At 35.4% G+C, this 23,790-nt stretch overlaps 3 protein-coding genes and 1 long non-coding RNA gene across 5 annotated transcripts in view; 3 read left to right on the top strand and 1 right to left on the bottom strand.

Annotated features, from left to right (window-relative positions):
- The first annotated feature begins 6,686 nt into the window (after positions 1–6,686).
- On the top strand, positions 6,687–9,729 carry LOC145069159 (putative serine/threonine-protein kinase PBL21). The gene is made up of 4 exons (XM_079016119.1): positions 6,687–7,997; positions 8,244–8,752; positions 8,837–8,965; positions 9,594–9,729. The coding sequence occupies exons 1-3, from the start codon at positions 6,806–6,808 to the stop codon at positions 8,885–8,887; spliced, it is 1,752 nt and encodes a 583-aa protein (XP_078872245.1). The 5' UTR covers positions 6,687–6,805; the 3' UTR covers positions 8,888–8,965; positions 9,594–9,729.
- On the top strand, positions 9,135–10,485 carry LOC145066792 (putative serine/threonine-protein kinase PIX13). The gene is made up of 4 exons (XM_079014062.1): positions 9,135–9,240; positions 9,594–9,730; positions 9,877–10,000; positions 10,172–10,485. Exons 1-4 carry the CDS (start codon positions 9,135–9,137, stop codon positions 10,483–10,485), a joined length of 681 nt encoding a protein of 226 aa, XP_078870188.1.
- Positions 10,486–12,359: 1,874 nt separating this feature from the next.
- LOC145066791 (putative receptor-like protein kinase At1g30570) overlaps positions 12,360–23,790 on the top strand; it is an 18,517-nt gene continuing 7,086 nt past the window's right edge. Inside the window, exons 1-2 of the mRNA XM_079014061.1 lie at positions 12,360–13,613; positions 13,857–14,233. Coding sequence (XP_078870187.1) covers positions 12,407–13,613; positions 13,857–14,233 — 1,584 coding nt within the window. The 5' untranslated portion in view covers positions 12,360–12,406. The remainder of the gene's footprint in view (positions 13,614–13,856; positions 14,234–23,790) is intronic.
- Positions 14,610–16,174, bottom strand: LOC145069279 (uncharacterized). Of its 2 annotated transcripts, XR_013689414.1 has the most exons (5): positions 16,153–16,174; positions 15,951–16,047; positions 15,396–15,480; positions 15,179–15,312; positions 14,610–15,078 (listed from the first exon to the last, which is right to left on the bottom strand). It is a non-coding gene; the product is annotated as an uncharacterized LOC145069279 (long non-coding RNA). The 2 variants fall into 2 exon arrangements; XR_013689413.1 differs by lacking the exon at positions 16,153–16,174 and having other exon boundaries at positions 15,951–16,054.

Below are 23,790 nucleotides of genomic sequence, written 5' to 3'. Positions count from 1 at the left end.
GTAAACCTTGGCGATCATGCAGACTTGATGCCTAACCCCTGGCGACTATGCAGACTTAGTTCCTGTTGTGTAAACCGTGGCAACGATGGACTTCGTGGCGATTCCTTTGGATGATCCTTAGGAACGAGTGAACGAGGAATAAGCTGATTCTTAGGGTAGATCCTTAAGAATAGAGAATATAATGGGGATGGGTAATGGGGTTTAATTGCTTGATTGTTTAAACATAATAATTATATTATTGTGGGTTGAAAACCTTGTGTACTCACCAGGTTTCCCAACCTGACCCACTCAGTTTATTTATATCACAGGTGTTGATATAAAGTCACATTACACTGAGAGATTTAAAGAGATGTAGATCACTAGTGTAAATAAATGTAAGTTCTGTTTATGCTTATGTTTATGTATTAACGATGACATCCTAAACGTTTTAAAATGAATAAAATACGTTTCTTCGAAAATGTTTTAATAATGTATTTATCATGTTTTTCTGGGAACAAATTCCGCAACATTTTTATTAAAAGAAGTACTCTGATTTTTATAAAGCATAAACAAAATCGGTCTTTTCTGGCCGTGAAAATGGGGATGTCACAAGCATGGATCTTGAAAAAAAAAAGAATGGAAAGAAAATAAGGAGAACATAATGATAGGTTTATGTCTATAATAGTATCCACAATTAGAATTCAATAGGGGTTTAATAAAAATTGAATTGAATATAATACAAAAGAGAGAGAAATGGTGGAGTTGAATGGCCATTGAACGCATCATAGGCAATTTGAGTGCAAAATGGTGAGTTTTTTCATAAATTGAATAGAATATACACACTCTTTCTCCTAGTTGGTACTTCATCCAACCATCTTCATTCAACTCCCATTGTGGATCCCTAAGAGACAGACGGTGGGGGTGGGACCACTTATGTAATTTATTTTAATAAGGAAATTATAAAATAGGGGTAATATTGACATTTACATGGATTAACGGTAAAACTCAACATAGTTAGATGGAGAGACCATCAATGTAACAAAATGCAACCACAAGGCTAAGATCATGGGCTATCCTCAAGTTCATAACATATATTGTGTATATGATTTACTAAAAGAAAGGATCTAGAAGTAACACACTATGGGGATTCACTAATGTTTGTAGAAGGAACACAAGACACTCGTTCAAATTCTGAGACCCATGAAATGAGCACGAACATGAATCGAAATCAAACGAAAAAATGGATTGAAAATATGTCCAATAATGAGCAACCTAACCTGAAGCTATTGAAATCAATGGTGGTCAAGAAGAGATTGAACAACCCGTGACAATAAACAACACTCTAATTATAGGGTGAAGTGAAAGAGTAAGAGCTCAACCAAAACATTTGGATGACTTCGTTACGAGAATGTCCCCTTCGTTTGAACATTCACAACTTACGACCACTCATGAATCTTTAACGATATATCCCATTGCTCATTATTTCATATGATAAGTTCTTTGCTAATCACAAGGCTTATCTTGGAGTCATCTCTACACATGACGAGCCAAAAACTTTAATCATGCAGTAAAAGACTATAGGTGGATGGAGATATGAAAAAGGATAAGGGATATAAAAGACCTTAAGCAAAACGACACCTAGATGCTCGAAAATCTACCATGGAAAACATACCATTAATTCAAAATGGGTATTAAACATCAAGTACAAGCCAACGGGGGAGGTAGAAGGATATAAGGCACTTTTAGCTGCGTAAGGCTTCACGCAAACCATAATGGATTGACTTCAATGAAACCTTCGATCTAATTGAAAAATTAGCAACGATGCAAAGTTTTATGGTTGTTACAGTGAAGAAAACTTTACACACATTTTTACACACGGGGGACTTGGATAAGGAGGTACATATGAAAATTCCTCAAGATTTTGCTGGTGATGGAGACTTAAAAGTTTATTGTTTGTGCAAGTCGCTTTATATTCTCCGACAAACATCCCGTGGTACCAAAAGTTCACAGGTCAAAACTATTTTCCTTCCGACAAGAGGATGTCTTAATGTGGTTGCATTTTGTAATACTGATTGGCTAGGATGAAACTTCACAAGACAATCACAAAACAAGCTATATTATGCTCCTTAGAAGAGCTCCGATATCTTGGCGAACAAAGAAGCAATTAGTGGTTCTCGATCCTCAGCTTTAGTAGAATACAAGTCCATGACTTCAAATGTTAGTGAGGTTCTATGGTTACACTGGCTTCTACTAGAACTTAGTGATCCATAGTACGATCCCACTCCCTTATATTACGACAATCAAGTAGCATGATACATTGCAAACAACCCTATTATTCAGGAGCGAACCAAACATATTAAGATAAACCGTGTTTTAGCTCTTATTTTTTTAGGCAAAATTCAATATATGCCATTCTTAAACATTAAAATATCATATTTATCCAAATTAATTTCTAAATATCATATTTATCCTTAATAAAATTTCTAAATATCATATTTACCATTCATAAAATTTCAAAATATCATATATGTCCTTTTTAAACATCAAAATATCATATATGCCCTTCTTAAATATCAAAATATCGTATATGCACTTTTTAAACGTAAAAATGTCAATGGTAATATCTAAAATATCCTCCATCTATAACATGATAATAATCAACAACAACAAAAACTAAACAATCAAAATATAAATTCCATAGAGAGAGTAGAAGATAAATCTTTTTGTTTGTCAAGAAGGTAACAATCCAACAATTTAGAAGTTCATATAAGGATAATACGGTTAACTTTTTTAATTATTATAATAATTCTAAGGTATAAAAATGTTTATAAAATATTAAAAACATTATAAAAAAGGATTTGTACAAATATTGATATTTTGAAGGTTTATGAAGGGTAAATATGATATTGAAAAATTAAGCTGGGCAAATATGATATTTTGAGGTTTAAATTTTTTTAATCTTTTGCTTCTTATCTTTCTTAAACCTTGGAAGTTTGTTTACCCTTGTACTATTTATTTTTATTCTCGTGTTTTGCTTATCAAAGTAACACCTGAAAGGCTGAAACACTAAAAACTCGAGATTTTTAAAAGAGTGGCACATCCTTTTATTTTATTTTTTATTTTTTCTTAATTACAAATTGTATGGGGACATAAGTTGTAGCCCAACGTATATATATTATACTTATAGGTATTGTGTAATTTGTGTTGGCTCAAAATGAACTCAGCATCTCCCCATACGGCTGTTGTGTCGCTTCGAGACTTCGAGTATTGGAGTCTGGTTACCCTCTTCCCTATAGTCGCCTGGAAAGACGAAAGGTCGAAACGTAGAAGAAGAGGATTCGATTGGTTTTCCCAGTTTCCTGGTCAAGAAGTGTAATTTTTTTTAAACCTTCCTCTCCTCTCCCGATTTGGTGACTTTGTCAATATCTCTCTGCGATCGAAACTCATCAGTCATACCCTCTCCTAATCCGATTTCTAATTTCTCTCATTTAGATAATTTCTATTTTATGATTTTTCTAAACTCGTGATTTCTGGATACTGAATTGGTGGTGGATTTTCCAATTCCTGATTTATATGACTGCAATCCGAAGAGAGATAGGAGAGTGAAGAAGGGATTACTGAATCGTTGATAACGTCTGGAGAGTGAAGGCATGATTTTGATGTTCAGATTTCTGATTTTTGATTTTTGATTTCTGAATATCTGGAGCTTTATATTTTTGGTCTAAATCAGTTCTAAATATGTATATTTTTGTGGTTATTAGAGATTCGTTGTAGATAAAATTTTGCCTTGTTGCTTATAGTTTTTAGAAAAGTGGGTTCTGATTTTGGATTCAATTCTCAAATCACTTGCATATTGCAAGTCAAAACATTAGCTGAAACCCTGTCAGATTGAATCACACATCTTTTTTTTTCTTAAATCAGAAATGATCCGCTACCCAAAATCTTCGAGAGTCTGGCAGGCTTGGAGTCTGAATATTGATGATTTTTTGATTTCTTGCTATCTGCTTGACCACTTGGATATTGGATACTTTTATTGGAGATTTCTAGTTCAAATCTCTTTCACAATACCATAGACTACTGATCTTTTTTTTTTTTGTTATTTTAATTTTTTCTTGTTTTTGTTAGTTTTATTATTTTTTTGTTTTACATAATTCATGTAGCATATCTAGTTTAGTATCTACCATCTATTCATTTATGCACTGTTAAATGGACTTTATTAACATATAATTTTAAAATCATGTTTTATTTTTCAGGTGAAAAATAGGACATGTATTATTTGTTTGATTTTTGTAAATATTGTGAGGTAGATTCTTGTGAAAATATATTTGTAATGTATCTACCAAAAAAGGGTAATATTGTAAACTTGTACTAATATAAAGTTTAGTTGATTAAAATTTTTTACAGTAAAATTGATTTTATATAAAAGTGCATCTCGCTCTAGGGCTCTAGGCATGGTAAACTAATGAACTGGCCACTTGAACTTATGACCGTTAGAGTTAGGTGATTGACCCTTTGGTAGTTGGTACCATCTGTATCTCATTCGTCAAAAATTGAGGCGTCTCATTAGTCTTTCTTTTATTTTCATATTTCTTTATTTTCATATTTTCTTTCATTAATTTCAACTTATTTTTGTTTTTTTTTTATTATTTACAACCCACAATACATAATACATGTAAGTCCAAATTTTTAAAACCACATATAAATTATAATGCGTGTTGTACTAAGGGATGAGCTTTAGAACTGGATCGGTTCGGAACCGGAACTGGTTTTCCTATATTATAAGAACCGAGAGCCGGACCGTCGGTTCTAGCACCGGTTCCGGTCCCGGTTTTTTGGTTATTATTTAAATTAGAGCCAGTTGAAATATTATAGATCATATGCTATCTTCCGGAGCTTGTAAATGATTCAATACTTAACAAAATTAAGACTTTTTACATCTAAATTGAAGTACAAACACTAAATTACACATAGAAAAAATAATCAAGTAATTCTGACTTCATATGAGTGAGTTATGCGCATTTTAAAAGCCAGACAAATTCCAAAAAATATTGAAACAGAAAATACGCAGTATTGATATGTTGTTTTCCGGGGTCTATAATTGATTCAATATCTAGCCAAATTAAGTGTTTTTATAGTCTAAAACGAACTACAAAGACCAAATTACATGCTGGAAAAAAATTAAGTAATTCTGACGTCATATGAATGAGTTATGCTCATTTAAAAAAAATGGGAAAGATTAAAAAAAAAATGCTGAAAAAGAAAAAACACAGCATCGATATTCTTTCGGGACATGTATCTGATTCAATATCTAACTAAAACATATGTTTGTATAGTAAAAAAGGAATTACAAACTCAAAATTACATGTTTGAAAAAAATCAAATAATTCCGACTTCATATGAGTGAGTTATGTGTAAATTAAAAAACGGGAAAAATGTTAAACCGGTTCCGGTTTTTAGAACCGGACCGGTTTTCGTAAAAATGGAGAACCGGTAACCGGACCTTATTACAAATTCTGGCTCCGGTTAGGTTCCGGTTTCGGCGGTTCTAATGCTCATCCGTATATTGTACAAATAGAAAAAAGGGAGTAGCGACGACTCAAGACCTGAACTTTGTGGGTATCACACAGTGGCGAAACGGTGGTGTCGGTGCTTAACTCTAGAGCTGCCTTCCCTTAGAGAGGAAGGAGTCGTTCCCTCCCAACCCATTGAACCCGCTGCCATATCATTTTTTCTCTTTTATTTTTATTCATCTTTCTCAACCCACAATACATGGAAACCCTATCTTTTTGAACCCACTCAATTAAAAAAAATATAAAACAATCAAAGGTAAAATCTTAATTAGCAATAGAGTTATTGGCTGTACCACTCACGTTTCAACGAGTGGGTTGATTGGTTTCACTAACACACTTCATAATCTTTCTGTACTTTCTCTTTTTATTTTCTCTTGTATGGGTTGAGTGAGTTCAAAAAGATAGGATTTTCATGTGTTGTGGGTTTGGAAAGATAAAGAAAAATAAAAGACAAAAATTGAGGTGGCAGTGGGTCCGGTGGATTGGGAGGGAACGACTCCCTCCTCCCTTATGTTGGTTCGTTAAAATCCCAAATATATCCGTCATCACGACGGCTTTACCAATTTATCTCTCTACAAACGTTTGTAATTCCAAACCCTTGGTCAGTAACCATCAAAAGACTTCTAATTTTATTCCATATCCGGTATAAAAAGTAAAGACCTAGATTGCTTTCAGATTTACAGAATTGTTTGTGATACTGATTTTTTTGTTTCTAAAAAGAGTTTGGATTATACACCAAAAGAAAGAAAGAAGGAAATTTGGAGATATATGTCTCCTGAGGTTCAAATCTTAATGTGAGAGGTGGTATGCCAAGCACAAGGGGTGGAACTAGGTTTAGTACCAACTTGTAAATTTTGCTGTCTGAATTTATCTAATAAATGTTTTATAAGCACTTATTTTTATGGAATACACAAACCATGAATCATATCTTAAATCATTGCAATACCCATGCATATCATATTTGCTAAATCACCCAATATTCTGTGAGTAAATGTAAATGAAGTGGTCCATTGATGGGAGTGGCGTATGCAGCGACTCAATTGTTGAAAATTAAACGTATTGACCAATTTGTTCAATTAAAAGCCACAGTAGGCAATATATGGTCCTCCAATGTACGTTAACCACTTATCCATTGTGTTGACTAGTTCAATAGTCACTTAGTCAGTCAACCCATGCACCCAGATCATCTCAATCTTTAGATCTAAGGATCTTTTCTTCATTTCTACAGATTAATCCATATCATATCTCCAAGAAGCATGGACCATTCCACAGCTCTTATATTTCTCCTTACTGTATTGGGTATTGTTTTTTATTATTTACAGAAACAACACGAGGAAGACAACGGTGAGCAGAAAAACTCATCCGTGTCATCATCATCTGATCAACAATCTCTACACGAAAAACAGCATGTTAAGAAAAAAGATTCATCCACATCAGCGTCATCGGATAAACTATGTCGAAAGTTTTCACTTGCTGAAATCAAATTGGCCACCAATGATTTTGATGATGCGTTTGTAATCGGAAAGGGAGGGTTCGGGAAGGTATACAAAGGTAAGATTGACTTCGGGGAAGAAGGAATTGATGTTGCTATTAAGAGGTTGAATCTTGACTCCAATCAAGGAGTAACCGAGTTCAAGGCAGAGATTGAGATGCTTTCCAAGTTTCGCCATAGTCACATCGTGTCTCTTTTAGGATACCATGAAGGATCCGATAAAAGAGAAATGATCATTGTTTATGAATACATGCCTAATGGAAGTCTTGAGGATCATTTGCATAAAAGAAAAGTTAACGGAAGTAATTCCTCTCTTCTGACGTGGGTCCAAAGGCTCCAAATCTGCATAGGTGCTGCTCGTGGTTTGAACTACCTTCATTCGGGTACAGGTGTCAAATCCAGAGCCATACACCGTGACATCAAGAGCTCAAACATCTTGTTGGACGAGAATTTAGCAGCTAAAGTTTCTGACTTCGGGTTGTCCAGGATTGGTCCAGCAAATCTGGTGGGGACCACTAATGTTTATACTGATCACCAAATCAAAGGAACATTTGGGTACATGGATGCTGAGTATTTTTCAACTCGTAGACTGACACGAAAGTCTGATGTGTATGCATTTGGTGTGGTGTTATTGGAAGTGTTATGTGGTAGGCCTGCTCTGGATTTTACATTAGATGAGCAGCAACATAGTCTAGCTGTATGGGCTAAAAGCTGCATCAAAGAAGGTAAGATTGATCAAATAATTGATCCATGCTTAAAGGGACAAACCACACCTAATTGCTTGCAGGAATTTGGGCAAATTGCATATGAGTGTGTTCTTGCTCGTTCAAAGGATCGACCCACAATGACTAAGGTGTTAGCTAGGCTAGAATCTGTGTTGGCCTTGGCGTTACAAAAACATGGTGGAGTGACAATTGCTGAAAAGATGTGGTCGATATTCTCTATTAAAACTCCAGGTAAACTCGACTTTTTAGAAAATACGATTTGTGTGTGGTGTATAAGTATTTCTTTATCGTACTTTTATGGAACTCATTTATTTCTTTGTTTTCATTTTAAAATTATAATTTTATCTTCTCAACTAGCATCCGGCTTCAACGTAAGAATTATCCTAAGTCATATCACCACCTGTGAATTCTGTGAATACCATTCTACCTCAAAGATATGATTGTTTTGTTTGATTTAGATGCTTTATTTGGTTTCAGCGGTGCATGCTAAAAATTACAGAAATAGACGAAAGTGGAGCAATGACAAGAAAAGTAAAACGGTCATACCAGACAAAACAGCTACAACAGTGGCAGAAGGGAGCAGTGAAGGTAAAGATAACAGTATCATTTTAGTAGATCCCACTCAAGCAGCAGCAGAGGGAAACAATGACAACATAATGGAAGAGCCCATTGTGACAGCAGAAGAAGAGAGCAGTGACTGTATCACCACCACCACTGTAGAATGTCAAGGTGTTGCTATAAAATCGATCGCACAGCCATTAAGTTGTCAAATGGGGACACACAAGTTAAAGATATTCACATTTGATGAGTTGCGAAGAGCCACCAGAAACTTCCTTCCATCAGCCATGCTAGGAATTACAGATGGTGAGTCGATCTATAAAGGGTGGATGGATAGGGATTCATACACACCATCAGTAGCTGGAGTAAGGATAGCTGTCACGATCAAGATCATAAAAAAAGATATTCAAAGGCTCAAAGAGGGACAGGTTTGTTTGTCTGTTATATCATCAAATTTGGGTTCAAAAGGAGAGAAAATTTATTATACGATATTGTGTGTTTGCACGTGACAGGCAGAAGTGGAATATCAATGTTCAGTCATCCCAATCTTGTTAAACTCTTAGGATATTGTTCAGAAGGTGGAATGCTTTTTCTTGTACATGAATACATACCTAAGAGAAACTTCTTGGACATTATTCGCCGTAAGTACTACTCCCTAGATCTGTGTCAAAAAATAGACTTGTACCTTTTGGAAGTAAACCAAAATCCAGATTCAAGTTGCATCTCTTTTTTTCTAAGTGAATTAGGTATAAACCGTAGCATAACTTTCTTTATGAGGTTAATTGTGTTTGTTTTTCTCTTTGGATATTGATGGAAAAAAAAAAGAGTTTCTTCTTGTTTATGAATAATATAGAAAAAGGACGCTTAGAAATGCATCTCTTCAGGAGTAAAGTATGTTGGGTTTTAATCTTGGCAGGTTGTTCTTTTAGTAGAATTTTAGTATTTACTTTATTTAGTGAATTAAATAAAGGGTATTTTGGGAGTAGTAGAGAGCTGGGTTGCAGCTGGAAAAGAGGGAATGTGGGTTTACTGTTTCCTACTAGAGTTAGCATCTACTGGCTATATAATTATAAACTGTCACCTATTTCTTGAATGAATGCAATAGTACTTTCTCTTTAAAAGGACTGTTGTTTCTCTATTTTTTTTTTCATCACAAAACACAAACATAAAAGCACATAAAGAAGGGCCTGGTATTCCAATAAAGTATTCAAATCCACACCAACAAAAATATGGAAAAAGTTACTAATTTGTTAAACTGAATTTTTGCAGAAGGCGAAAAACGGCTTACATGGGAGACGAGGATCAAAATAGCCACAGGAGCAGCTCAAGGCCTTGCTTTTTTGCACACTACAAAGAATAATGTCATTTTCAGGGATTTGAAATCATCAAATATTTTGTTAGACTGGGCAAGTAAAACCTAATAATATTTACTTTAAATAGGCATTCATGATAATGCATGGTGGTACTTTGAAGAATTTTGATATTTTGGGGGTAGTATATGTTAGGTAGAATGTTTATCATATTTATATTTCTATATTGAATTATGTTTCAGGAATTTAATGCGAAGCTCTCAGATCTTGGACTGGCAAAATTAGGTCCTGTCAATGGAGAGTCTCATGTCTCAACACGTGTAATAGGCACCTACGGTTATGCGGCTCCTGAGTATATAGCCACCGGTTAGTTCTCTAATCTCCTTGTTTGAGCACAACTTCTTGCTTTTAGGGCTAAAATCATTTAGGGGTTATTGTTAAATTGACTTGAATATATGTAAAATGGTCTATATCCCAAATTGAGCAATGATAAGGGTTTTTAAGACATCAATAACAAAGTCTGTGATGCAATTACAGGTCATTTATATGTGAAGAGCGAAGTTTATAATTTTGGAGTGGTGATGCTAGAGATAATTACAGGGTTACGTGTACTTGATGTTAATCGGCCTTACTCACAACATAATTTGGTGGATTGGGCTACACCTTTTTTAAGAAGTATAAAAAAACTAAGAAAAATCATGGATCCACGGTTGGAACAAGTTTATCCATCAAAAGGCGCAATGAAAGTAGCGGAACTCATCCTAAACTGTCTTGAAGAAGAGCCAATTCATCGGCCTTCAATGGAGGAAGTGGTCGCACGTTTAGAAAAGATCAACACAATTAAAATATAAACTGTATATGGAAGTTGAATGATAATACATGGCATGGATAGACTAATCACCCATCCGAATGATAATAGAGGTTTCACACTTTATGTTTTGGTTATATATAGGATCAATTTATAGTAAAAGTGGTCGGCCTTTTCCTTTTTCTGATTGCAGATTGTTATGTAATCAATTTCAATTCATATGTTTTTGTTATTATGAAATGTGTAAAGACGTTTACACATGAGAAAGAAGATGATACATAACCTGTAACAGGTGTGTGAGTGTGTATTAGTAGCAGCATACTTCATTTTTTGTCCATTTCAGGCCATACATTTCTTTGTTTATAAATACTAGCAGCATATTTCTTCAGGCAATGTACGTTGGTCATTTTAAACAAAATAGCAATATACGTTAGATTTCATCATTGTAAATTAATGAAGGTGTATGTTGCCTAAAATGGGTTTAAAAAAGCACATTAGCTAAAGTGGGATTCGACCTAAAGTAGGTTGCCATCATTTGAATCTGACTAAAATAGATAAAGTGATGTGATTATAATAATTCACTGAGAAGTACCAACACTAACTAATAAAAGCCCATATGATAAAAGTGTAATCAAGAAAATTGGAAAAATTGTAAGTATCATTTTGTCACAGACAACACAAAGCTAACCCTGATCCTGCCATTGATAAGTATCATTTTTTATGGGTGGTAACAGACAAAAAAATATATTTTGCCCTGATCCTGCTATTGATGCATTTGTTTCTAGTTAAATGTGGGTTTGCAATTTTCTTTGGTTTTGGTATTCATTGTGAATATGGTCCATCATGTTTTCCCTATGCTATTGTTTTTTTTATTCATTTTTTATGCCATCCTTCTTTTATTTATCTTTTTATCATTTCTAGTTTCAGCTTTACCAAAAAACTAAATTCAATCCTACCGATGATGAGAAAAAGGAAAATCATGTAGTAGAAGGTGGATCTCAAGGCCAAAGGGAAATCAAACTAAATACAATCCAACCTACTCATTTAGGAATCCAATTTCATTTGAAAGCTTGAAACAAAAATAGAAAAGAGCTAGAGTTTGATTCAATTCTTTCTAATTCCAAAGGATTTTAGCAAACTAAACGACCCCTAAATTTGAATAAGGTGGACTGATTTAAAAGGAAAAGATTTAGATGTTAGAAGTCGATACCTCATTCACCACTGTAGTAGCACCATAGAAATCGGCCAAAATTTCAAGAGAAATGCGTAGATAGGTTCTTGTGCTACCTCTACGATCGAATTGTACCTGCGAAGCGTCATAAGGCTCTGGAGCTGCCTTCTCGTCTGTAGGTTCGCCAAATTCCCAAAAATATCCATTATCACACCCGGTGTTACCAGTTAGTTTCTTTAATTCCAAAGAATTGTTTGTGATAGGGATTTTGTGTTTCTAACGAAGAGTTTGGATTATACGCCAAATGAAAGACAGAAGGGTGAAGGAAATTTGGAGAAAATATCTCTCCTTCCTACTCAGGTGGTTGCCGAGACAGGGGACGGAATGAGGCTAAAACCAAGTAAAATTAAGTACCGACTTGTAATTTTTTCAGTCTGAATTTATGAAATAAATGTTTTAAGCAGTGGAATACAGAAATCATGAGTCATATCTTAAATCATTGCAACACCCATGCATATCATATTGGTAAATCACCTAATGATCTGTGAGTAAATGAAGTGTAGGTCCATTAATGGGAGTGACATATGCAATGACTCAATCGTTGAAAAGTAAAACATATTGACCAATTTGTTCAACTAAAAGCAACAGTAGTCAATATATGCGTCCGACAATTGTGTTGACTAGTTCAATAGTCAGTCAACCCATGCACCCAGATCATCTCAATCTTTAGATCTAAGGATCTTTTCTTCATTTCTTGCATTACAGACTAATCCATATCATATCTCCAAGAAGCATGTACTTTTCCACAACTCTTATATTTCTCCTTACTGTATTGGGTATTGTTTTTTATTATTTACAGAAACAACAAGAAGAGGAGGATGATAGTGAGCAGAAGAAGTCATCCCTATTATCATTATCGGATCAACAATCCCAAAACGAAGAACAGAGTAAGAGAAAGGATTCATCCACATCAGCCTCATCAGATAAACTATGTCAAAAGTTTTCACTTGCTGAAATCAAATTGGCAACCAATGATTTCGATGATGCGTTTGTAATCGGAAAGGGTGGATTTGGGAAGGTATATAAAGGTAAGATTGAGTTTGGTGAAGAAGGAATTGATGTTGCCATTAAGAGGTTGAATCTTGAACATTCAAGTCAAGGGGCAACCGAGTTCAAGGCAGAGATTGAGATGCTTTCCCAGTTTCGCCATAGTCACATCGTCTCTCTTTTAGGATACCATGAAGGATCTGATAAAAGAGAGATGATCCTTGTTTATGAATACATGCCGAATGGAAGCCTTGATCATCATCTCCACAAAATAAGAGCCAATGGAAGTAATTCTTCTCTGCTAACATGGATCGAGAGGCTCAACATTTGTATAGGTGCTGCCCGTGGTTTGGACTACCTCCATACGGGTACAAGTGTGCAATCAAGAGTCATACACCGTGATATCAAGAGCTCAAACATCTTGCTGGATGAGAATTTGGCAGCTAAGATTTCCGACTTTGGTTTGTCCACAATTGGTCCAGCAAATCTGGTGGGCACCACTAATGTTTATACGAATCAGATCAGAGGCACATTTGGATACATGGATGCCGAGTATTTTGCTACTCACAGACTGACACGAAAGTCTGATGTGTATGCATTTGGTGTGGTGTTATTGGAAGTGCTGTGTGGTAGGCCTGCCCTGGATTTTACACTGGATGAGCAACAACACAGTCTCTCTGTATGGGCAAAACAACGCATCCGAGAAGGTAAGATTGATCGAATCATTGATCCCTGTTTGAGGGAGCAAACAAGAACTAAATTTCTGAAGGAATTTGGGCGAATTGCATATGAGTGTGTTCTTCCTCGTTCAAAGGATCGACCCACAATGACTAAGGTGGTAGCTAGGCTTGAGCTTGTGTTAGCATGGACTTTGCAGAATGGGCTGAGTCACATTGGAAGATCCCTATTTATTGAGAAGGCATGGTCATTGTTCTTGATTAAAGCTCTAAATAGTAAGTTAAAAGTATTATCTACTGTTTTGGAGAACACAATTTGAGGCGTTGTATAGCAATTGGGATTTTTCTAATGTTTATGTTTAGGTTGATACCATCTTGAATAGAAAGATGCTTATCACACATGCATGTCATTGTCTTCTATTCTAAAACACATAATCTCATGTTAATTGTCGTTCTTTTTCATTTTGATAGCATTATTTCTTTAATCTCATTCTAAGTGTTACTTATTTGTTGTTCCAGAAGATCATATGCGTGCTACAAAGAAACTTGGGCAAAGCATCAACAACAAAAAGAATGGCATCATGATGGAAAAACATGCCACCACGTTTGTTGAGGGTGGCTGGCAAAGTGGTGACATTGCAACTGTTTCTCAGCAGGTGGTGCTACCTGGTAATGAGACGAACATACTGATCTTGAAGATTTTCAAGTTATCTGAGTTACAGAGTGCCACACAGAATTTCTCGCAGGACATGGTGCTTGGGGATGGTGATTATGGGAAGGTTTACAAAGGGTGGTTGGACAATGTAACATTTGCCCCACGAAAGGCTGGTGATGGGTTAGCTGTGGCCATCAAGAGATCCAAACCCGACATCTATCGACATTTCAGAGAGTGGCAGGTTTGTTTGTTAATCTATGTGCTACTTTCAGTGTTTTTATTTTCATTTTCTTGCATTGAATTGTTTTTTCTTTTGCTGTGTAATGTTGCAATTTTGCTATGACGGTTTCTACGACATATATTCCGTTGTAAATTGAGTTCCATAGCATTTTCGTAGCAAAATCGATAACAATTTTTCCGTAACAAATTCCGTTGCAATGTTTCCGTAGCAAATTCCGTAGCAACTTTCCCATATCAAATTCCATAACAATTTTTCCATAACTAATTTCGTAGCAATATTTCCGTAGCAACTTTTCCGTAGCAAATTTCATAGCAATTTTTTCGTAACTAATTTCGTAGCAACGTTTCCGTAGCAAATTCCATAGCAACTTTTATGTAGCAATTTCCATAGCAATTTTTACATAACTAATTCCGTAGCAAATTCCGTGGCAATTGTTCCATACCATTATTCAATAAATTTTGATTATTCAATTAGACTATTATATCAATTTATAAAAATGCAATTAATATAAAACCACAAGTAAAAGAGTATTTCTATAGAAACTAAAAGAAATATCCAATATATCAAAAGATACATATTTCAAAATCAAAAGTGGCTACTAATTAAATATAAAATATTATTCGATACATAATATTCTATCATTGATTAATAAAAGTTTTAACCTACTCATTCAAAGCTTGTGCAAGTTGTTCAAACTTTGCTTGAACATCCATATTTTTCTGTTGAAACTCCACGTTCTCTTGTTGACCATCCTTATATTTTTCTGTTGAATATCCTCATATTGTCCGTGTTGCATCTCAACTAAGATAATTTGGTTTGAGACATAAGTCTTTCTTTTTATGATCCTACAATATTTCAATATAACCAGTAAAAACAAGAACGAATGATTAAACAAGAAATTTGACCGTTAAATATTATAAATGATGTAAAGCACAAAAAAATTACCTCAAAAGCCTTTTTCAAAAACATATGAATTTTTTTTCGTATTTTTGTCTAGCAGAACCAAATCCCACTGAAATGGCGTTAAAAATGGACATCGCCTTTTGCACAACCTCTTCATGTGCTTCTCTCATTGCAACCTATAGTGATTTGAGAGACGATTTTATAAAGGCTTGTACATTGGTTTATATAAAAATCAAAGAAAATAATGAATTATACTTACTCAGGTGGCCTTTGTACGATCAAAGATTGACACATAGAGATCACTAGCCAACCCATATGCCCTTTCACACTCTGCTTCTTCAACACTTTGTAAAATGGAAATAGTTTAGTAAAACACAATAAGAATTAAAAAGAAAATTATATAAAACTAACATGCCATGAGAAGGTTATTGTAGGCACCGGTACATTTTACTTGTGCAAAATTTCTTCGAAACCAAGAAACATTAGAAACATCCGTACACATGTAGGAATGGAAAGATTCGTTATGTTTGGTTGGTTTATAGAAATAGAATAAATTTTCTTATGAATTTACAAAAATCTTCCCTTCGTTTTGGATTTTTATCGTGTTTAGTCCAGAATTGAAATCTTTTCCACAAAGGGACCACTTTTGTAGTTAATTGTTTTTGTGTTATATGTGAATATGATGTAGGGTAAAAATTATTGAATTACAAAACATGATAAAAGATTATTAAAACACAAATAAGATTATAATAAAGCATATATAACTCTTTGAAAAAGATGGGACTTGTCTAGATTTTGAAATTCAAATTCTTACGGATAATGATGTATTTGAATCTTGCACATCCAATTTGTAAACAACACCATATTCGAATATGAATAACCGTAGGCTCAAAATCGTCTCCATAACCCTTCTTCGAATATGAGACTACAAAAGAATCACATTTTATCATAATTAAGAATTATATATAAATACATGGTAATGGAAAAACAAGGATATTTTTTAAAAACTGTAGTACCAATTCTTCATCTCACCAAGCTTCCCAACTTTCTTCTCCTTTAACACTAATTCCACCTCTATAAGGAGCAAAACGCCATGAAATGGCCATAAACCAACTGCTAACACTTAGAAGAATGTAGCCTACTAAACTACCTGCATTGTATACATATGCAATGTACACCACTAACAATAAAACCATTTCCATTCTGTTTCAATAAATAAATAAATAAAATATTAAAACCATGAGAGAGAGTGATTATTCTAGAGAGAGAAAAAAGAGTACCCTTTGACCAAATGACTTCACGAATATGTACACAGTGATCACTGTTAAGTGTTAACTGCATATTAAACCAAAAAAGTTGTTAGCCGTTTAAAAAAATAATACTATAAATTAATAAAAAAAGAGTGTGTAGTCTACCATGGTGCAGAAGTAGAATCTAACGGTTATAAACTAGAACAAAAGCATCCGGAAAAAGTCAAAGAGTTCCCAAAACTTGAACCTTTTCCTTCATAATCCATCTTCATTCCCTGCTACCTTCTAGTTTTTGATGAAGAAGGTGATGGTGATGGTCATGTTGATGGTGATTGGATCAGTTGTTGCATAATGATCTTAATAATTCAAGAAATTAAGAATCCATTGATAGGTTTGGTTTATTTGTTCCACCAAATTTGTATAGTCTTTTTACAAAGAACTTGCAGTGAATCATTCCAGTACTATGAGCACCTGTAATGAAACTATATAGATTAAGAACTGAAGCAACTAGAGTAGAGAACTGAAGAATAGATGATTGAATTGTCTACCTAAAAGAGTGACTATTTCTTTATCAGTGAAAACCCCTGTTGCAAATCTTGCAATATTTGTAGAAAGATCATATAAGGGACTAGGAAGCTCATAGGAGAGTTGAGAGAAATATTGATTGCTGTCTTTTCTACCTGTGTGAGCTAGATAAAATGGTCCACCAGCCTGTAAAAGAAATTAGATATTAATAACCTAAAGTTTCATGTGTTCTTGAATGATATGAAGAGGAAAAAGGTGAAAAGGGAAATGATTGGGAGATGAATGTGGTTACTTACTAGAATCACACTCTCATAAGCCGCCACCACAAGAAGATCAACACAAGAAACTACACCAGGGCATGCATTTTCTAATTCGGATTTGATGATGTCAAGATGTTCAAAACATTTCAAACAATATATGGAAAAATCATATTTAGACAAAACTAAAAACAATAAAACTGCTACAACATCATAGCCATAACTCTGAATCACTATGTTAAGAAGATAGAATTTTTGTTCTTCTGTGGTGGGTGAGGAAACGAGTTTGTTGATTATACCAAGCACAACGTGTCCTAATCTCCCAGTCATGAAAAGCGTACAATTTGATTTTGTAGGTAAACAAAACTTCCAAATCAAAATGAAAATTCAATCCAGAAATCAAAGTGGAAGTTAATTGCTGATGGATACATTGTTCAAATATTCACAATTCTAATTTTAATTACCGTTAACCAATACGAATTATCAAATTAAACCTAAAACTCAATCGATGTAATAGAAAAAATAAGTTAGGGTTTTTTTTACCAAAACTTGGAAAAAAAAAGCTGAAATCGGATCGTCCACCAGCTGCAGCAGCGACTTCGACGGTGGTGGCGGCGGCAAGAGAGAGAGAGGTGATGTTGATCTTCGTTCACACTGTGAGAAAGAGGAGCAACTTTACTTGTTTAAGGGGTGGTGGGTTTCATGTCGTACCGACAGTGGAAGGGAGAAGGTATGTTGCGTCGACGGCTTTGAAGGAGCTGGAGGGATTTGCTGCCAGCGGTGATGGCGGAGGTGATGCCGTTGGCGGAGGCAATGGTCGGCTGGAGGCGGAAGGGATGGCCGACTGATTGTAGATCGGGGATGATGCAACCTGAGGTATCGTGTGATTAGACAGAGAAGAGGGAAAGTGAGAGTAGGGCAAAATCAAACCCACAACGATTCGGTGAAGCTCACCCTGCAACATTCTCATATTTACCAAATTGTCCCTACTACTTAAAAAAAAAATCAAATATTACCAACACGCATTTCCGACCGAACGGAAAATTGTTGATTTGTGTTGGTAAAGGGTCGGCAGTTGTTCAGTGGATAATGACGTAAACGGAGACTGGGGGAAAATTGAAGAATGAGGAAACTGAGGAATGAGGATGGTATGTTCAGTGGTTTATATTATGGGTCCTTGTCCTCCTATTTGCCCTTAAAGTTTGAAAACATCACAATTTGTCACAACGCATTACCAATATCGACCATAGATCCTAAAAAGATGGAGGGTGAAATATCACTTGATATCAAACTTGAGGACCTTCTTGCAATTTATGACCAAGAAAAACTCAAATATTTGTCTTCCTTTGTTAGTTAGGTTTGAATTATTCATCTTGTAAACAAACATCGCTTTTAATGTTTAGAAACGATTTGAAGATGTTTGACTTATGCAGAAAGTCAAAGTCAACGTGGTCTTGGCTGATAGAGGATCGAATAAGCTAATATTTTCTGCAAAACCAAAAGAGAAAGACGAATCGGTTGACTTTTTTTTTTGTTGTGTTTTACATCTTTTTTATTTTTTTTAATTTAATATTTTTATTTTGGTGTAATTGGATGAAGATATTGGGCAAGACAAGCGTTTGAGAATTGTTTTATGTTTTTCTCTAAACTTAAAGCTGAGGGTATAATCGGAAGTACAATGAATTCCTCTTCTCTTCTTCTATAGCAAGATCTTGCTCTTCTTTTGTAAACTCATGATACTTCACCTATGTCTAAAAATTTTGCTAAGTTGACTATTTGACCATTTGATAGTTTGACTATTTTTATTTTTGTTGTTGAGTTTTCAAAGATAATTGTGTATTTTTAATATATATATATATATATATATATATATATATATATATATATATATTTAATAATTTTCTATATTTTTGCTACGGAAACATATTTCGTAACTACTTAACTACAGAATTTTCCGTAGTCAAATACCTATGGATTTGGATTTCGTAGCTATTTTGCAAATTCACCTTTTTGTAACAAGTTTCATAATAGATTAGCTACAAAATTTTATTTTGTAACAAATTTTCCTAGCAAAATAATTACGGATCTTAATTCCATAGCTAACTAGCTACGTATTTTTATTTCGTAGCCAATTATATAGTCAACTAGCTACAATCATGGATTTTGTAACAAGTTTTATAGAGAACTAGCTACAACCAAAAAACTTGTAGCATTATTTGTAGTAAACTAGCTACGAAATTTAATTCCGTAGCAACTATTCAAGATTTAGCTACGACATCCAATTCCGTAGCCATTTCCGTAGCAAATTAGTTACAACCAACCATTTTGTAACATATTCCGTAATAAATTAACTATGAATTTAGATTCCGTAACAACTTTACGTAGCTATTTAAGATTTAGCTACATAATGCAATTCCGTAACCATTTATGTAGCAAAATAGCTACGACAAGTCGTTGCGTAGCATATTCCGTAGTAAAATAGCAACGGATTTTGATTCCATAGTAACTTTCCGTAGCTATTTAGGATTTTTCTTGTAGTGAAAGCATGCATGAGTTATGGAATGATATTTTTTTTTAGTTACTTGGCCTATTCTACTCTAGTACTCTTACCTTCTTTCTAAACACAAACAATGCTGGCAATGTTAGGTTTACATTCCAAAAAAATTAATATGTTATATAAACTTAAGTAAAGCCATGATATGTGTCATTGACCATTCGACTCTAGTAGTCTTGCCTTCTTTTCTGTCAGCACTACGAAAATGATATATATCCCAACACAAACATTGCTGTCAATGTTAGGCTTACATTCTGTTGCTTCAGCAAAACAATGCAGAAAAATTACAAACTTGACAGCAATTAAGCCTTCTGTTTTAGTATTCCCGTTTTGCCCTTAGACCCAAGAACAAGCAATGACAATACCAAGATAAAGAAAAGTAAAATAGAGAAAATGAAGAACAACAGATTTAACGTGGTTCAGCAATAACCTGCTTACATCCACAGCTTCCTAATGTGCCTTCTCTGGGTTCTCCATGAACCTGCTGACCACACTGACCCTATGTGAAATATCTGACCCTCTGTGAAATATCTAGACGTGTACACATCATGGCATACATCAGACTGCCGATTGCACTGGCATAAGGCACACGTTCCATGTACGTCTTATCTTCTGCTGTAGAAGGAGACTGTCTACTAGAGAGCTTAAAATGTGGAGCCAATGGAGTCACCACTAACTTGGCATATTGCATCCCGAACCTTGTAATGACCCGCTCAATGTAGCCTTTTTGGCTCAAGAACAATCTATTTTTCGTCCTCTCTCTTCTAATCTCCATACTTAATATTTTCTTGGCAGTTCCCATGTCTTTCATCTCAAACTCTTTACCAAGTTGAGATTTCAGCCTATCTATCTCCATCTTGCTCTTTGAAGCAATAAGCATGTCATCCACACACAAAACAAGATAAATATAATCACCTCCATGAAGCTTCCGCATGTAAACATAACAATCATACAAACTTCTGGTGAACCCATGATTTAGCATGAAAGAGTCAAATCGCTTGTACCACTGTCGAGGAGATTGTTTCAATCCATATAGTGATTTCCTCAAGCGATATACCTGACTTTCCTTATCAACAACCTTGAACCCATCAGGTTGATGCATATAGATTTCCTCATCCAATACTCCGTGCAAGAAAGCAGTATTTACATCGAGTTGTTCCAGCTCCAAATCACCATGAGCAACACTACTCAACAATACTCGGATGGAAGTGTGTTTCACTACCGGAGAAAATATCTGATTGTAGTCTACTCCCTCTCTTTGTGCAAACCCCTTTGCTACTAATCTTGCCTTGTACCTTCACCACCGAGTTCGGAAGAATCCTCCTTTTTCTTGTATATCCACTTACAACCAATAGCTTTCTTTCTTACGGGTAATGGGACCACCTCCCAAGTTTGGTTCTTTCGAAGAGACTACATCTCTTCTTCCATAGCAGCCAACCAACTCTCATTATTGCCATTATGAATAGCTTCCTTGAAGGAGACCGGCTCATCTCCCTCCATCGAGAGTGCATACTCAACCAAAATTGCATGTACGTAGTGCTCCAAGGGTTGATCAGACCCCAACTTTTGAACTTTCTTATATGCTCGCCTCGGCCTAGTAGAGACCGAATTATCCCCGAGATCTTGTTCCTATGGTTCGTGTACATTTTCTTGCTGATCCGTCTCATTTTCAGTATCATCGTGAATACCACCATGATCTTCCTCGTGAACACGACTAGAACCTTGTTGGCTTTTAGGTTCTATATCAACTACTTGAGACTTGACCGTCTCAATGTCATCACCATTTGGGACCGTAGCTTTTGAAGAAGCTACATTGGAGTTCTCATCAAAAGTAACATCTCTGCTGATTATAAACTTGGAATCTTCCAAAAACCAAAGACGATAGCCTTTCACACCTGATGCATATCTTAAGAAAATTGCTTTCTTGGCTCTTGCTTCAAGCTTTCCCTCACTAACATGATAATAGGCTGTGCACCCGAAGATTCTGAGTTTCTCATAATCTTCATGTTCCCCTAACCATACCTTATAGGGTATATTTCCATCTAGAGACGCATGAGGAGATCGATTGATAATGTAGCAAGCTGTAGCAACCGAATCTGCCCACCATTCTCTGCCCAAACCAACATATGATCGCATACATATTGATCTCTCTCGCAATGTACGATTCAACCTCTCTGCGACTCCATTCTGCTGTGCTGTTTTCCTGACCGTCCAATGTCTAGCAATTCCTTCATGATCACAAAATTTCTTGAAGGCACCTTCTGTATATTCGATACCATTATCAGATCGAAGTTTCTTCAATTTCTTGCATGTTCTGTTCTCAACCATTGTTTTCCACTTCTTGAATGTGTCAAATACATCATTCTTGTGTTTCAGAAAGTAAATCTAAAACATACCTAGAATGATCATCCACAAAAGTGACAAATTATATAGAACCTCCCTTGGAAGTGACTGAAGCAGGACCCCAAACATCTGTATGCACATAGTCTAAAATTCCTCTGCTTTTGTGTTTGCTTGATTTGAATTGAACCCGATGTGCTTTACCGTACACACAATGCTCACAAAAATCCATGCAAGGCTTCTTCAAGTTCTTCAACAAACCTTCTTTACCAAGATGATCAAGACCCTTTCCGGACATATGCTCAAGCCGTCTATGCCATAACCGAGTGTTTTCACATGGGTCACCACCACTACCATTTGTTCCAACTGCTGCACCATCTGTCACAGTTGTACCTGAAAGGACATAAAGGTTTCCTTGACGAATACCTTTCATTACAACCAAAGAACCACGGACAACCTTCTTTACTCCTTCCCATGTAACTATCTTGCACCCACCGGAGTCCAATACACCTTCAGAGATGAGATTCTTTCGCAACTCAGGAACATGTTTCACATCCAACAAAGTTCTAACCACTCCATCATGCATTTTGATTTAACAGAACCGAGCCCAACCATTTTGCAGGAATGGTTATTTCCCATTACCACGGTCCCACCATCTATGCTCCTATAGTTAGTAAACCACTTCCTATTTGGGCACATATGGTACGAGCAACCTGAATCAATAATCTATTTACCAGAGATTTCTTCATCAGAAGTGACAAAGTAACAATCATCATTGCTTTCTTCTCTCGAGGCATAAATAGCTTCTTGCTTCTCTTGTGTATTTCCTTTGTAGTTGTTGTTATTTTCTTTGTTCCATCCTACTCTCTTGTTAGGACAGTTTGCTTTAAAATGTCCAATCTCGCTACACTTAAAACACCGCCTTTTTGCAAGAGGTCTAGATTTAGATCTAGACTTTCCTCCCTTTCCTTTTCCTCTCTCATTACTTCTACCTCTTGCAAACAATCCTTGTGCCTGGTATTTGTTACTACTAGTAGCAGCCATGTCACCGGTTGCAATCTTTTGAAGACCATTCGCTAGAATTGACGTTCTAGTCTCATCTATCGTAAGACTGTCACCCACAAGCATCAATGTTTGTACAAGATTCTCATAAGACTTTGGCAATGAAAGAAGTAGTAAAAGAGATTGATCCTCGCCTTCTACCTTCACATCAATGCCTTTTAAATCTGATATACACCTATCAAATTTACTGATGTGTTCCCGGATTGAAGAACCTTCATCCATTTTGCAAGTAAACAATTTGGACTTTAAGTAGATCTTGTTTGTTAGAGTTTTCGTCATGAAATTTGCCTCTAAATTTTCCCACACCGCAACTGCTGATTCCTCATTACCAACCAAGAAAGCAACATCCCTTTCAAGGCATAAAATGATCGATGCTTGTGCTTCAAGATCTAGCTCCTCCCAATCCTCATCGGACATATCTTTGTGCTTCTTTGTCTTACCCGCGAAAGCCTTGTGTAACTTCTATGAGATTAATAGATTTTTCATTTGCATCCTCCAATAAGAATAATCATTCTTCCCATTGAACTTCTCTAATTTATACTTCCCAACTTTAACTGTTCCACTCGTAGATGCCATTTACCTGCTTGTTTTAGAATCTGCCTCTCTCAGGACTTTTATCGAACACATTGTGTGCAGAACACAAAAATACCACCTAAATACCTCAAA

This window comes from Lactuca serriola, chromosome 8 (genome assembly GCF_051521515.1).
Source record: "Lactuca serriola cultivar US96UC23 chromosome 8, Lser_US96UC23_V15, whole genome shotgun sequence".
Lineage (NCBI taxonomy): Eukaryota > Viridiplantae > Streptophyta > Magnoliopsida > Asterales > Asteraceae > Lactuca > Lactuca serriola.
This window is presented reverse-complemented; position numbering and strand designations above follow the sequence as displayed.

Coding starts and splice junctions, on each gene's coding strand:
- LOC145069159 (XM_079016119.1), top strand. CDS start 6,806: ATGGACCATTCCACAGCTCTTATATTTCTCCTTACTGTATTGGGTATT. Junction 7,998..8,243: donor ATTCTCTATTAAAACTCCAG/GTAAACTCGACT, acceptor ATTTGGTTTCAG/CGGTGCATGCTAAAAATTAC. Junction 8,753..8,836: donor AAAGGCTCAAAGAGGGACAG/GTTTGTTTGTCT, acceptor TGCACGTGACAG/GCAGAAGTGGAATATCAATG.
- LOC145066792 (XM_079014062.1), top strand. CDS start 9,135: ATGGAAAAAAAAAAGAGTTTCTTCTTGTTTATGAATAATATAGAAAAA. Junction 9,241..9,593: donor TTGGGTTTTAATCTTGGCAG/GTTGTTCTTTTA, acceptor GAATTTTTGCAG/AAGGCGAAAAACGGCTTACA. Junction 9,731..9,876: donor CAAATATTTTGTTAGACTGG/GCAAGTAAAACC, acceptor ATTATGTTTCAG/GAATTTAATGCGAAGCTCTC.